Source organism: Monodelphis domestica, chromosome 2 (assembly GCF_027887165.1).
Source record: "Monodelphis domestica isolate mMonDom1 chromosome 2, mMonDom1.pri, whole genome shotgun sequence".
Classification (NCBI taxonomy): Eukaryota; Metazoa; Chordata; class Mammalia; order Didelphimorphia; family Didelphidae; genus Monodelphis; species Monodelphis domestica.
This window is the reverse complement of record NC_077228.1, coordinates 526,317,730-526,333,426: the sequence shown is the minus strand read 5'-3', so window position 1 is coordinate 526,333,426 and position 15,697 is coordinate 526,317,730. Positions and strand designations below refer to the sequence as shown.

The window sequence follows — 15,697 nt, the reverse complement described above, 5'->3', positions numbered from 1 at the left end:
CAGGAAGCTGGGTGGTCCTGGGGAGCCGCAGTCTCCTATAGCCTGGGAGGCGGACATTGAGCTGGGCGCCCTCACCAGCCACCCCTCATCCCTCAGGAAGCTGGATGGTCCTGGGGAGCCGCAGTCTCCTATAGCCTGGGAGGCGGACATTGAGCTGGGCGCCCTCACTAGCCACCCCTCATCCCTCAGGAAGCTGAATGGTCCTGGGGAGCCACAGTCTCCTACAGCCTGGGAGGCGGACATTGAGCTGGGCGCCCTCACCAGCCACCCCTCATCCCTCAGGAAGCTGGATGGTCCTGGGGAGCCGCAGTCTCCTATAGCCTGGGAGGCGGACATTGAGCTGGGCGCCCTCACCAGCCACCCCTCATCCCTCAGGAAGCTGGATGGTCCTGGGGAGCCGCAGTCTCCTATAGCCTGGGAGGCGGACATTGAGCTGGGCGCCCTCACCAGCCACCCCTCATCCCTCAGGAAGCTGGGTGGTCCTGGGGAGCCGCAGTCTCCTACAGCCTGGGAGGCGGACATTGAGCTGGGCGCCCTCACCAGCCACCCCTCATCCCTCAGGAAGCTGGATGGTCCTGGGGAGCCGCAGTCTCCTACAGCCTGGGAGGCAGACATTGAGCTGGGCGCCCTCACCCCTGGCAATGACAATCCTGCTGCCCACAAAGCAACACGACACCGAGGCAGGCTTACTCACCGGGATTCGGGCAGGAGGCAAGAACCGAGAGTAGCATTCCCACGGCAGCTGCAGCGGCCCTCAAGAAACATCCTCTGCTTACAAACTACAGACAGAAACATTTATTGTGTCAACTTTCTCTTAATTCACTTCCTACTGGAAACAAACATCTGGGAACACCGTTTAAGCTCCAGGCCTCACAGTGGCTCGGACCGGGCTTCTGGCTTGTGGGCCGCCGGGGTGTCCCCTTGTCTGCGTCTTTGTCTTCCAGGTGGGTTGCTCGGAGGCAGCAGGCACGACTCTCTTCCAACAGGATCACTCCGATCCACCTCCTTTCCTGGGGCTATTAGTCCTTATTTCGTGCCAAATTTTCACCAGTGGCTCCCTGTTCTTCCAGATCAGCTCGTGGCCATAGGTGACATACCACCTGGAGGGAAGGAAGGAAACAAGTCAGGACCGAAGTCCGATGGCCAGGAGGACACGGACCACCAGCACCCCTGGAGGCCCAGCTCAGAGGGTCCAAAGCCAGCCACACAGGCAAAGCTGGGCTGGGGCTGAAACAGCAGCCTTTAAGCTCAGCGTCTAGAATGCATGTCTGGGTGTTTAACGTAAGGGGAGGGGGTTGGGGGCTGAACCCCGAAGGGCCAGGCTGGACGAGCCGCTTCACAGCCCTGAGAAGGGCCGGGAGCAGCCACAGGGTGTGCGTGGTCCGAGTCTCAGATGAGAGGAGATCCCAAAGGGTAAAGCACACCCACACGGTCCGCTGATGTCCCTTGTGTGTTGGCCATTGGTATTAGGAAGTCGGCTAAAGCAAAAGCTTAACAAGATGAAAAGCCATGAAACAACAGCCAATATTTAATCAGTGGCTCTTGAAACCAGATTCTCTTGTAATAATAACTGGGGAAACAGAATCCTGACTGTTGCCGGCCAAGAGCAAATTTCCTAAAAACCCCCCAAGTGTCTCTAGCGCTCCGCAAGCATCCGGGGACTGTAGGAGGAAGGAGAGTGCTCGGAACTCTCTCCCTGGGGCCTTCTAGGAAGCCACTGTTCCTTGGCAGAAGAGGTTCAAGGGCAGTATAAACAGGTTAAAGGGAGTTGATGACACTCATTTTGATTGTGGCATAATTATAGTTTTGATCTAGGAAACAGGAGATGAGACAAATAAAGATAACAGCTGTTGAATGAGTCATGTGCATGAGGCCACTTAAAGCAAATGAGGAAAATCCTTCAGACCAAGGAATGCTCCGAGTATCCTCCCTTCTAGGGGGCAGGAAGAATTTGAGAAGGGCTGTGAAATCCCCTCAGGAATGGGAAATTGTATAACTAGATTCTCCTCACAAGTAATCCAGATTTCCTTAAAATACAACCTGCTACCGTAAGCTGCCTTAAAGCTTTAGAAAAGATGAAGCCTAGGGCACCTCGGTGGCTGAGTGCATGGAAAGCCAAGCTTGAAGACCTCAGACCCTTCCTAGCTGTGTGACCTTGGGCAAGTCCACTTAACCCCCACTGTCTATCCCTGACTGCTCCTTCTGCCTTGGAACTGATACTTATTACTGATTCTAAGATGGAAGGTAAAGGCTTAAAAAAAAAGATTTCTCGGTGACAACTTGGAGAAACTCAGGAAAGGAGTTGGATTTAGAGACTGAGGCGAAAGTCTTTTGGATTCTTGGTTTCAGAATGCACCGAGACTAAAATTTTGCATGTTAAAAAAAGGCAACCCAATTCCAGGAAAAACAGTGACAAAGGAGGTGTGTGGGAAAGAGAGAGAGCTGTCAAACGTCAGGCGCTAATATGAAACTCTTTGGAGACTAATAAGCATAAATTCCAACCATTTGTCATAAGCTTCTTCTATTCTTTATCCTGTGATATTGTCAAGGAAGCTTTTACCTACAATGAATTACTGCCAAAGCTGGGATTTGTATTCAATAATCAGAGAAGTTATAAATGGCTCCATGGCATGGTGGCACCGCCCACAGAAAGGAATTGTTCCCATGCCACACACGGCTCCTCTTTGGTTTCTTTAAAAAAGGGTAGGATTTTTCATACTAGGGTAACCAAGAGCTCCCCGTGCCCCACCACGTGGGCACGGATGGGCAGCAAAGAACAATCAGGATCCAGACTCCTCACTAACCCTGAATTTGATTACAAAGATATTTAGGCAGCATCCCTTGTGGGGGAGGGACAGGCACCCTGCATGTCCACACCTGTCCAGTCTTGTCATGTATGTGTGTGTAAAACAAGACTATGATTTCACTGGTATAAGGAACTCCTTGTGGGGAAACTTCCTTCCCAAATACAAGTTAGCTCCTGATGGGTGGCTAACAGCCTCAGTCACCTCTCTAGGGCCTAGCACCTACCGTCAGCAGCAGAACACGAACGCTGGTCTTCCCAACTCCCCAGCCAGGCATCCAATCACTATACTAACCTGCCCTGCCTATGCCACTGTAGCAAAATCTCTACTTTGACCCTTTCCTCCGGGGCCCAGGCTCATTCTATACTGTCAGTCCATAACAGACCCTGTGCCTGGGTTAGTTTCTCTCACTCTCATTAAAATTCCTATCTCTTCTTTAAAACCCAATTTCCATGCCAGTTCCTCCAAGAAGCCTCCTTGATCTTTCTCTTTTTCACACTCTATGAGATAGCAAGAAATAGTAGAAAAAATACAAAGGCCAAGAAAAGAAGAAAATTTAACATATCTGATATTAAAAACAACTAATCTGTCAAAGAAAAGGTCAAGATGAAGGAATCTGAGAAGCAGTCGACTCCCTGAAAACCATGATTCAAAACAAAACATCATATTTCAAGAAATAACAAATCCAAAAGATCTAGATCTAGTAGAACCAGAGGGCAAAATAAGATAAGAAACCCACTGGTCATTTACAGTAAAAGAACCACTCTACCGCCACCCCCACCCCGCCCCGCCCCTGAGAAAAGTCCCAGGAATATCACAGTCAAAATCCAGAGCTTTCACAACAAAGAAAATATACTGCAAACAACGGAAAAGAAACTGCAAGTAACAGAATGCCAGTCAGGATCACACAAGACCTGGCAGCTTCTGCATCTCACTCTCGGAGATCTTGGAAAGCAATATTGCCAAAAGCAAAAGACCATGGGGCTCAAGATAAAAAACAACTTACTCAGAAAAGCTGAGCATGCCTCTGGGGGACGGGGAGATGGATTTTTAATAGAATATTGAGCTTTTAAGAATTTCTAGCGAAAAGACACGAGTTGATTAGGAACTCTAAAGTACAAACAGGACTCAAGAGGAGTCAAGAAAGGGAAATTTATTTGAGTGATTGGAAAGGGCTGTATGACCATGATGTGATGCTAATATTCTACCAGAAATGAGAAGCACAAATTTCCCTCCAGAACCTTAATGGAGTGAAATAAGAAATATGAAGGATCACGGGGTAGACTGGTTCCACTTTGGGGCTTTTAAGGCAGGACAGAGAAGGGAGGATAAAGGAACTGATTAAAGCAGAAAAGATGAAGAAGGGGGTGGAACTTGATATTTCTCATAAACGGAGTTCATGAGAAGAGTATATAAGACTTGGAGAGAGGTGCCCAGGGTCCGGGCATGAGGTGAACGTCACTCTAATGAAATGGACAAAATAGAGCTGAACACACACACAGGTTTTGTTGTAGAAACACACCAATCTTAATTGAGAGACTAGGTGTATCTCTTTGATATAAAGATGGGTTTGAACAACATCAGGAAGGAATAACTACAAGCAAAACAACCTTCTTCATCCTTAGGGAAGGGATTAAAAGGAAAAAGAAAGAAGAGAAAATTAAAGAACTAGAATAGAAGAGGGGGGGCCCCATCTACTCCGAAACAGCTGAGTTGGGGCATATGAATGCGATGGAATATTACTGTAATCTAAGAAATGATGAAAGACTATTTCAGGGAAATCAGAGTATGAACTGACCTGGGTGGAGTGATCAGAACCACAACAAAGACAATGTCAGGAAAAATGACTCGGAAAGTCTCAGGGACTCTTCGGTAAGCAATGATCAACCATGTTGCCAAAGGGGTGTGATGAAGTCAGGAGGGTGCCTGTTGCCAAGGGGGATGGACTCAGCAAAGAAGAGACAGAAACACATTGTGTGACATGGCCATGGTGTGGGGGGAGGGAGGGAGGGAGAGGAGAGAGAGAGACAGAGAGAGCGAGCGAGAGAGAGAGAGATTTAAAATGTTAACATGAGGATGGTTAAAAAGGAGTGTATGGAATGTGTGATAAGCTTTTAAAAAATCAAGCAGCATGAACCGGAGACTAGGTTCCATAACCAATCTCCTTTATTCCCCATGTTCTGCTATGTATAGTACAATGCTCTTTGGTTTTTACACTCGGAGTAAAAACAGACAATAAAAGTCAGTTTGGTTTTGGATGTCACAGCTCCAAAGTGTAAGTTTAAAAAGGTGCCTGCTTTGCCTGCCTAACAATGTGCTTGGCAGAGGGCACATCCTTGTCTGGGGCCATTGGGTCCTGCATGATGACTCCCTGGGAGTGCACAGAGACATGCCTCTTGGCATCTTTCCACGGCTTGACAGGACAATGCTCCCTCTTCGTCGTCTCTGCAGCTTGGGACACACGATCACAGGATTTTGGAGGAAAGGGACCTCAGACATCAAGATGCTTCACTCTGCTCTGGATGAGCGAATCTACCTGTTTGGACATCCCTGACAAGTGCCTGACTGGCCTCTGCTCTGAAGGACTCCAAGGATGAGGAAGCAACTCCCCCACTCAGGGCAGCCCTCTGGGCCAGCTTGAATTGCTAGAAAGTTTGCCCTCATGTTAAGCCTGAATGCTACCTCTCTGCCTTATCCTCCCTCTGGGGTCAAGCAGAACAAGTTTATCCCCTTCTCTTCTACATTCTGCCTCCTCACACACTTGACCATGGCTCTCGTGGCCCCCATGGAGTCTCCTCTTCTCCCATCCTCATGTGACATGGATGCACAGCCTTTTACCATCCCGCCTATTTTCTGCTGAAACCTCTCCAGCATTATCCATGCCATTTCCCCAGGACACCAGTTGAGGCTTGGCACAGGGCAGGGGGACAGTCATCACTTTCTTCTCCCTAGAAGCTGTCTTCAGGTAGCTCTAGACCAGGTTAGTGTTTTGGCTGCCACCCTGCACACCGCCTGAACAAACTTCTCCCATCTTGTACTTGTATGAAGCTGGGTTTCTGAACCAAACTATAAGATTTCACATTTACCCCCAATGAATATGGCTCTGTCTTAAGCCCAATTGAAGAAACCGTCAGATCTGGACTCTCTCATCGAGGGCAGGTGATCCCCTTAGCTTTGTGTCATCTGAAAAGGGGCTGGATAGGCCACTCGTGCCTTTATGGGAGTCACTGACAGGGACATCAAACAGCACTGTGGGATCACGCACTGAGCCTAGGGGGACTCCCTGAGGTCCTCTGGCCTAGTGGACAGGGAACCACCGACAAGCCCTCAGGGACTGGAGACTCAGCCAGTTCCAAGTCTATCTAACAGCAGGATCATCTAGCCTACATTTCTCCATCTTATCTATACAACTAGGAATGAGCTACTTGACAGGTCTGGCTAGAATTCCGAGGTCTCGGAGCGAGAAGGGCCTTCATGGGTTATCTAGGAGTCTTACTGTGCAGAAGAGGTCCTCAGAAACTCGCTTTCCCAAGGTCGCATATTTTTAAAGGAGTCGTCTAGTGTTCTTCCCAGGGCAGTGCACTGCCTCCTTCAGCCCTTGGCCCAGTGGGCGGACCCCAGAGAGCTGGGGGAGGGGCCAAATGAGGAGGAAAAATGATACAGGGTGAAGGATGACGGGGAAGGGCTTGGGTATGCATGATGAGAAATCAGATGCAGTGATTAATCAAGGTTGTGCCTGCTCAACTCCAGATTAAGGACACGTGAACCACAACTGGTAGGAGGAGGAGTTGCCAAAATGCTGCTTTTTCCAAGTGCACACCATTGACCAGGCTGTAGAAATCTGGCCAGAGCAAATGAGAACTCCTGATTGGGGGGGTTGGGAGGGGGGTAGGAAGAGGGCAAGGGGGGAAGGGAGGGGAGTCATATCCAAGTCTCGCTCCATGATACTGGGGGTGTAGGAATTCTTCTGGATTGTTTTGAAGGAGACAGAGAGAAAGCAGGTTGAGGGCTGGAGGTGGGGAGAGGCTGGTTTAGGGCCATTAAGGCGTTAAACTCAAACTCACATTCCAAAAAAGGCTCCTCCAAGATGTGCTGCATGATCAAAAAACTTCCATCCTAGGATCACCCCGGCTGTATCCATGGCAATGATGGCCTTTAGGGCCTACAACATAAGCAACACAAAGGGACATGAGAAAACGTCAGCGAGGCCTTTCATTTCCAGCCTGAATGGCCACAATCGCCAATGCCGGATGTTAACTTTAGCCTTAGAAGACGACCCGGAAGAGGTGCAAGGAAGAAGTCCTCGCCAGGACTGCTCCTGACCCAGCTGTGTTTGATGGAGCTGGCCCTGCCCTGTGCTCACTGAAGCTGGGCCTGGGCCAGGGCTGCTGGGAGCTCTGGCGGGAGGAGACTCCCTCGGTGATGCAGGTTGACCCCTTCTCTGCTACCTAGTCTAAGAGGCCACACCAGGTCCTTCCCAGCTCCCAGGCAAACCCTCCATCTCTGGTGCTGGGTAGCCGCATGCTGGAGGCAGGGAATGACACGCAGGACTAACCATCCTACTGTGTGTAGCAGACAGAAGAGAGAGAAAGAGGGCACGGATGTGGGGGAATATCTTTACACTCCGGCCAGAAAAATCCAGGGGCTTTAACGGATCATCCACAAAGCTGAGTCACTCCCTCATCTGCCTGGAGTTACATTAAATCAAGAGGAGTATTAATAATTATGAAATCAAACCATCTGGACAAGCTCCCAAAGTATGTGGCATGGCTCCGTCTCATTGGCTAGCTGGAGGCTGGCTCCTTGTCTGAGGCACCACATGGGGTGCAAACCTGGGGGCTGAAGCTGCTTCCAAGGAGCAGAGGAGCAGAAGCGTATCCTGAGGCCCAGTTGCAGCCCTGGGTGGCCCATCCAGTGGGTCCCGATCTTAGCTCTGAGATTCCCTGCCAGGCACACTCTGAAGAATGCAGCCAAATGAAAGGACTCCCCAGAACGAGGATGAGGGTCTGCCTGCCTGTGAGCCTCTGATCGTGCTTCCTTGGGCCTCCTGTGGATGCTGGATCTGCCATTAGCTTATGGCAGGTCCGTGGTCAGTGCTGGGCCACTTGCCTTCTCTACAGCATGGGCACCAGCTGGCTTCTGCTTTGCCCCCTTTAGGCCTTGCGGCCTCCCAAGCCTTGACCTCTTCTCAGGGCTGGTGCCTCACTGAAAGGACCAGTAGTGGCTAAGCTTCAGTCTCAGTGACCAGCCCTGTCCCTGGTACGGGGAGAGTGAGGTGAGTGAGCCACTGAGAATAAACGAGGAGAGCAGAGCCCCTGAGACTTTGTTGGAGGCCAGGCTGCTGGTTCTTCTACTCTTGCTGGATGAGAGCCTCCCAACACCCCTCCTGTACACTCCAGGCCATCCTCCAGGACTAGCTCTCCAGGCTGCTCAGTAAAGGGGAAAGCAGGAAGGCGGGTGGGGAATGGTCTTCTGCAGATGGGACAGAATGGGATGAAAGGGCCAGATGGGATCTCCTTTAGCAAGGCTGTGTCATCTGGGCCTTCCCCTGGACCATCCTGCAGGGGGCCTGTCAGGAGACCAGAGTTCATATCCTGCCCTGTTCTCAGCCAATAATTTTAGCCCTCTAGGCCTCAGTTTGCTCATCTATAAAATGAGAGGGTTGGACCCGTTGGCCTGTGAGGGCTCTTTAGCTCCCCATCACCAGGCTGGAGATGGGGTCAGAAGTCCCAGGGCTATGAAGACTCTGTGCTCTAGGCTCTGGGGGGGTGAGTCACTCAGAGTGAGTGGACTCCAGGCCACCATGCCCACCCTGATGAGCTGAGGCAGCCTGGGGCCAGCCTGCCTGGAGAACTGGGGCTGGGGTCACAGGGCCTGGCAGCCCACCCACAGGGAAACATGGGCTAAGTTTAATGATTATACTTGTGGCAAGCAGTTGGCCTACAAAGTTTCCCCATTCGGTTCTAGTCCCATCCTGCCCATTATGCTTTCTCGTTATTTTGGTGTTGAGAGATACAAAATTGGCTGAAAAGACTAACGCCTTCATCTGTTTTCAGTGAACAGCCGGGCCTCGGCTCAGAGGCGCTGTCTGGAAATAAACCAAGCACCCAGGCCTCCAAGGAAGCTGCCCAAGAGCTCAGGGAAGGGGCCATCCCTGGAGGGGAGAGACAAGAGAAACCATGAACCAGCTCCCACAGGCCAGACCCACAAGAGCCATCCCTCCCCCAAGGCACTCACGTTTCCTGCAGTGAAGGTAAACATGGGGAGGAAGATGATGGCCAACTTCCCTTCAGGGATCTTTGTACAAACAGCTGCCAGGACAGTCATGATTGCTCCTGACTGCGAGAGAGAAGGAGAGCAGGAATTACTGAGCAGACCCAGACAAACACTCCCCAAGCCCCGAGAGCGCTCGAGGTGGTGCTTTGCTCAGAGGAGCCCTGGGCACCGAGGGACGTTGGGCAGAGGCAGCAAGCGGGCACTCATGATTTATGGGAAATCTCGAGCAAGGCCTTCCCCTTCCTTCCCTAAACCCCTTCTGTCACAGGCTTTCCCCGGGGCTGTCTTCATTCCTTCTGTGTGTCTCTACAGACATGTGCGTGTTGTCTCTCTTATCAGAACAGGAGCCCCACGAGGGCAGAGAACAAGGCTCAGCACAGTACTCGGCACCTCGTGGGTGCTTGCTGACTGACTGATGGACTGACATTCTGGCTCAGATACCCACTGCCTGCATGACCCCAGGCAGATCACTTTCTCTTGCAGTTGTAAAATGGGGATATCAAAGATACTTGCAAGGAGGGCAGCTTGCCCTCAAGGGTCCCTCCACATAGGAGGCTCAGCTGGTCATTGTTGTTATAAATTATGGACAAAAACCCTACAAACATTGCCAGTTTGTGAAGTCAGGAACTGCGCCCTGCAGCTTCGAGTGTCCTCTGCCTAATTACAGATATTTGTAAGAAACACTTTCAAAATGGAAATTATGCAATTTCTGTCCTGAGCCTTAGCAATCACAACATCATCAGAAATGCAAACTGGAAGGAGAAAGAGGCCGGGCTCCCAAAGGCTCTCTGGATCCACGATGAAGCAAGCACACCGTCCCGGGCATTCCCAACCCTGTCTCCTGCCCATGTGCCTCAACTGAGCTCTCAAGACCCAGATGCAACGCTGGCCCTTCCAGGAACACCTCTTTGGCAGCAGAAGGATCTCTCACAAAATGCTGTATGTCTCTTGGCTCTTGTCACACTCAAGTGCGACTTCTCATGTACCCATTTGGGGTCTTCTTGGCAAAGTCACTGGAGAGGTTGGCCATTTCCTTCTCTAGTTCATTTTATAGATGAGGAAACAGAGGCAAAACGGATTAAGTGACTTGCCCAGGGTCACACAGCTAGTAAATATCTGAGGCTGGATTTGAACTCAGGAAGATGAATCTTCCCAACTTCAGGCCTGGTGCTCTATTCACCTCACTACCCCTCCCACAGCCTTCTACTGGGACAGTCTTGTCCCTACTAGTGTATAAGCTGACCCGCAGCACCAAGAACAGGGCTTCATAGGTACAGGGTGCTCAACAAAGGTTTGGGGAATGACTGACTGACTGAATCACTAAAGCCCAGGCCTTGGGTTCATTAACATTCAAGGACAGTCCAACGTTCTATCCTGGACAATTTTTGAAAATACTGAAATCACAAAAGAAAAATAATCAATCAGAATTCTAGAAAGCTAGGGATACATGCCAGCCTGCTCCCTGCCAGAAAGGAGCCGGGGCTATGTATGGCCCATGTAGGAATCTGTTTGGCTTGACTAGGCATATTTGTTACCTGTTTTCTTAAATATGAAAATGTGGACTTAAAAACAAATGGATAGGGAGGGGGCAGCTAAGTGACTCCGTAGATTGAGAGCCAGGCCTAAAGATGGGAAGTACTGAGTTCAAATCTGGCCTCAGATGCTTCCTACCTGTGTGACTCCGAGCAAATCACTTTACCCCCCCATTGCCTAGCCCTTACCACTCTTCTGTCAATACCCAGTACTGATTCTAAGACAGAAGGTAGGGGTTTTTAAAAACAAATGGATAAAGGGCTGACTGTATAGAGTATAAAAGGGGTCTTCACTTTAGAAACAGATTTACTGATGGGTCTCATTTATTCTGCTTCTAAAGTTTACCATGAAGTTATTTTAAATGTATTGATTCAATTTGAACAGCCAGAACGTGATTCAAACTTCCTAGGAGTGCTGCACATTGAATGAGTGAAACGGAATCTATCTGGATATATTTTCCATGTTCATCAATACAATGAATTCCAAAGAAAACATGTTCAGACTTAGCATCTGCAATGGCCGATCACTGTATCAAATACTAACAGAGATCCACGATCTGTGGTGGTAAAGGAGCAGATAATTATGTGGCCCCTGACTAACACAGAGAAGAGGAGGAAGCCTTCTATGAACTGATGCAAAGTGAAGTGAGTGAGCCATAGACTTGAGGACTACAACAATGAGTAGGGAATGAATGTGAACCCAAACCAATCAGAGCCCACCCCACCTGCTTCCTTCCCTTCTTGGTAGAGGGGGTTGTGGGCATGGGGCACAGCCTACACTGTTAGGTTTGCTGTGGTCATTAGTTCTCTTGGCCTAACTCCAACCACCTTCCTTTTCTTTCTTTCTTACAAGCAATGGCTCTCTGGGAAGAAGAGGGACAGACCTGGAAACAAGGTGATGTGAGACCCAAAAGAGAGCAAGAGAAATGAAAAAGAGACTCACATGACCAATTTCTTACCATTTTGGGGTACAAACCTAGTAGTGGCATTGCTAGATCAAATGATATGTATTCTTTTAAAGTCATTTGGTCATAGTTCCAAACTGCCTTCTAGAATGGTTGGATCAATTCACAACTCCACCAGTAATGCATTAGTGCCTCAAATTTGCCATATCCTTGCCAACATTAGTTATTTTCCTTTACGGTCATATTGGCCAATTTGCTAGGTGCGAGGTGGCAGCAACTTCTCCACCTCAAAACTTCTCACTGTTTCAGTAAGGGATGCTACATCCTAACTCACATGAGGAACAGGCTGGAGAAACTAGAGTCTGGGAGGCAGAGCGCCCTGAGATGAGAATTTGAAGGGTTTTAAGAAATCATTCTGACATCCAGACTAGAGCAACACTTACTGCACCAAGGGATGGTCCAAATCTGCCTGTGATCACTTTGCTGACATAACTGACGAAGGTAGAGATAACACCTAAAGAAAGCAGAGGAAAAAACCACATTGTAATCAAGTTGTTGAGCTGTCCAGGCCCTTGGTCAAGCCCAGCCTAAAGCTGTCCTACAGGACGGATCAGAGGTCCAAGTTGGATGGATAGTGAGGAGGGGCTAAGCCAGCTAAATCCCACGTAGGTTCTGAAGGCCATTGAGACATGGTGGGGGTCAGCCACCTGACTGGTCAGTTGTTCCTCATCCTTGGAGATCTTCAGGCCAAGCTGTCAGACCACTTCTCAGATGTTCTATGGAGGCAACACCTCCTCAGGGAAAGATTCAACTAGATGGCCTCTGAGGCACTGATCCACTGGGACATCTGGAGATTTGGTTCTGCCTGCCATTGCAGGGAGAGATTCACCCATTTTTGCAATTTACTTTTATTACAAATTTAATTTCAACTAAACATGAAATAAAAAGCCCAATTCTCTGGTATGACCAAATAATCTGAGTGATGTTTAAAAACGTGAATAAATTCCTAACAAAAAACAACACCATCTGGAGCGAATGATGTGATTTCTTTAACCTTTTATGTTTTCTTCTTTATAAGACTGGCAAAGGTGTTGGGCCAGGAACACAGCAGGCACAGGAACTAACAGATGGACAACCCAAGTGCTGCTCTAGTAGTGATGGAATGGGGAAAATGGAAGCTATCCAGTTCCTGAGGTTGATCCTGCAGTTAGGCAGGATTTAATGAGGGAAGGACAACTGAGGCCATAGCAATGTATCCTTTTTTCTTCTTTTTATATGACTCCTACCATTCTGGGCATTTCTTCATATCCTTATAATCACCATTTGAATGGGACAACAGTATTTGATCACATTCACAAGCCATGACCTGTCCCTCCAATCTCTAAATGTGAGAAATGAGTAGGTTCAATTCAACAAGCATTTATTATTATTTTAAACCCTTACCTTCTGTCTTGATTCTAAGGCAGAGGAGTGGTAAGGGCTAGACAATGGGGTTAAGTGACTTGTGCAAGAGCACATAGCTGGGAAGGGTTTGAGGTAAAATTTGAACCCAGGACCTCCTGTCTCCAGGTCTGGTGCTCTATCGTTGAGTCACCTGGCTGCCTCCAGAAGCATTGATTATTAATGTTAATAATAAACAATTGTGGTCTGTAGAGCACTCTACATACCTTTTCTAGTGCTCACAAATCCCTGAGAGGTCAAGGCTTGTGAAGATGGGATTGACTCTCCCCTTGCCTACTTTTAAATTTAATCAATTAAAAGTGAAGACACCCCTACTTAACACTAAGTAGGAGAGGTTAACAAACCAATTACTAAAGTGAGGTACACTTCCAGAAGCAAATGATTTCCCCCTGGGCAGTGTTAAGGAAATTTAAAGATTGCAACTGGTCCCTGTAAAGTGGAGGAAGGGACAGGAAGTGATGTTAAAAAGCAACTATAAAAAAATGATGAACTTCCTGTCCAAAGGTGTTTGGCCTGAATCTTCAGCGTGAAGGACCTGGGGCTGGCCACTTGAACTGCTTCTGGTAAGACTACTCTTGGATCTTCTCCTTTTGGATTTCGGATTGGGTGAGTGAAAGAATCTGACCCTCCTTTCCTGGCTTTTGGAGAGATTAGCACCTGAGAGGCCTCCCTTAAATTGACCACCAAATCCTCCAGTTGAGGGGTTAACTAGCCCTGCCAGAGTGGAGCCAAGAGCTGGAGCAAATATTTAGTGTTAGGTTAGATATCTTCTTTACCCTCCTTTTACATTTCTCTACTTTCACTCTTTTCCTCTTTGTAAATAAAGCTGCTAAAAAGTCATTTTGACTTGAACTGTATTAATTTTAAAATTGGCAACCACATTCTCTTATATTTAGTCCAACCATAAATTTAATCCCTACAGGCTGGTCTGATCTCCAGGGTCACATCATGGGAGAAGTGTCTGAGTCCACACAGGACCATGGTCTTCCTGGCTCTGAGTCTTGTGCTTTATGATCTCTGACAACATGCTGCATGAATTCGTGCCCACTGTCCCAGCCAGTCTGCATGCACTTGTTAAGCACCTACTGTGTGCCTCCATTGTGCAGGGGCAATGGTACATGTGCAGACAAGTAGATATAATCTAGCTGGAAGCAAGAGAGCACTGATCCCTGGGGGCAGAAGGGCAGAGGAGAAGCTGTAAGGAGAAGCACTCAGGGAAAACTGCTGGAGAATATCTCTGGAGATGGTGGGGGGGGGGGGTCCTGGAGGGAGCTCTTCCCTCAGGCCACTGGGCCAGGAGGAAGGGGAGGACCCTCACCCCATCCTCCCGGAGGGCTTCTTGCTCCTCATGCCCACCTCCAGACCATCCTTTTGCTTGCAAGACTCAGAAAGCTCCTCCCTTTGCATGAAAGTCTTCATCATTTCTTCATCTTGGCCCCTCTGAGATGCTCTGCCACCCTACAGGGCTCTGGTACTCTTTTTCAAGGAGAGCAGTCTGGGCTCCAAGCCTTCCTCTCCACCTTGACCTTTGCCCTCCTCTGGGGGCTGCCCCTGCAGACACTCACATCCTCTCACAAACTCTGGTGACTCCCACAGGATGGTGCTGCCCCCTATAAGGGCAGAGAAGACTTGTATCCCCCTGGTTCAGAGCAGATACATACATACCTATGGAACACGCTGTGCCTACTGCTTTGGTTGGTGGTCCACTGAAGGCTCATCTTTGCTCCTGTGCTCCAGAATCCTGGTGTTGAGACTGAGCAGCACCACATGGATGTATCAGACTCCCTCCTTTGAGCCTGGAGGCTTTTATGCCTCCTGTGGCAAAGGGTGGCTTGACCTGGAGCTTTGCTGGAATCATTCCTGGATATTTGAGAGCAGAGTGCTTTCCTTTTCTTCATGTTCTAAGGCTTCACCACTCAGGCCTCCCTTCTTTGTGGCTTGCTCTTTCACCCAGATGACAGCTTCTAGGTTTTGATTCCAGGCATTATTTCTCATAGAATTTCAGTTGGAATGAACTTCAATGGCCAACTGGCCTGTGTGTGAAGACTTCTGGCAGAGGGGAACTCCTGTCCTTGGACACAGGCAGCCCATTCCCACATCTGTGCACAAAGGCTGTGTCTGCCCTCATACTAGATTTTAATTTTACTCTCTGCCCCCCTATAAGGGCAGGGAAGACTTGTATCTTGTATAGATTTTAATGTTTTTCTAAGCTTTCTCATGATCTCTTCTTGAGACTTTTCTAGAGGCATTCATACCTTTCTTTAGTTATCCTCCCAAATATCTTTTTTGGGCCAAGCTGAGACCTCCTTTTAATTCTTCCCATGACTTTTTCTTCTGGGTTTTAGGGTGATCCCTCCACAGGCACCATCTCCTCTGGGCCTCACAAATTCTTGGGGATCAGGGGTCCAGGTACGACCATCCCCACTGTACAGAGAGAGGAAGGGCAGTCCAGCTACACACAGAGAGGAACGGGCAGCCACAGAGCCAGTAACTGCCTCAGGCCATCTGGATCCAAGTCCAATCTATTTTTTTCCCCTTAGTCATGAGGAACTTAGAGGGCATCCTTAGGGAGCTGGGCTTATTTCCTGAGTTGCTTTAGTGCCCCTTCCCTGAGCTACTTCTCTTTCATTATTATTTATTCTACTTGTCCTTTATTTAAATAGTAAGTTTTCATGAGATCAGAGATATTCGTGGTGGCCCCTTGCAGTCACTGATACTC

The 15,697-nt window shown here is 48.8% G+C and overlaps 1 protein-coding gene across 2 annotated transcripts in view; it reads right to left on the bottom strand.

Moving 5' to 3' along the window:
- Positions 1-780: 780 nt before the first annotated feature.
- The window catches only part of PARL (presenilin associated rhomboid like), a 46,487-nt gene continuing 31,570 nt past the window's right edge, over positions 781-15,697 (bottom strand). For both annotated transcript variants that reach the window (XM_001377839.3, XM_007485960.2), the window contains 4 exons: positions 11,961-12,031; positions 9,042-9,143; positions 6,869-6,966; positions 781-1,100 (listed from right to left, as the gene is read on the bottom strand). In XM_001377839.3, the coding sequence (XP_001377876.1) occupies positions 989-1,100; positions 6,869-6,966; positions 9,042-9,143; positions 11,961-12,031 (383 nt within the window). In that variant the 3' untranslated portion in view covers positions 781-988. The remainder of the gene's footprint in view (positions 1,101-6,868; positions 6,967-9,041; positions 9,144-11,960; positions 12,032-15,697) is intronic.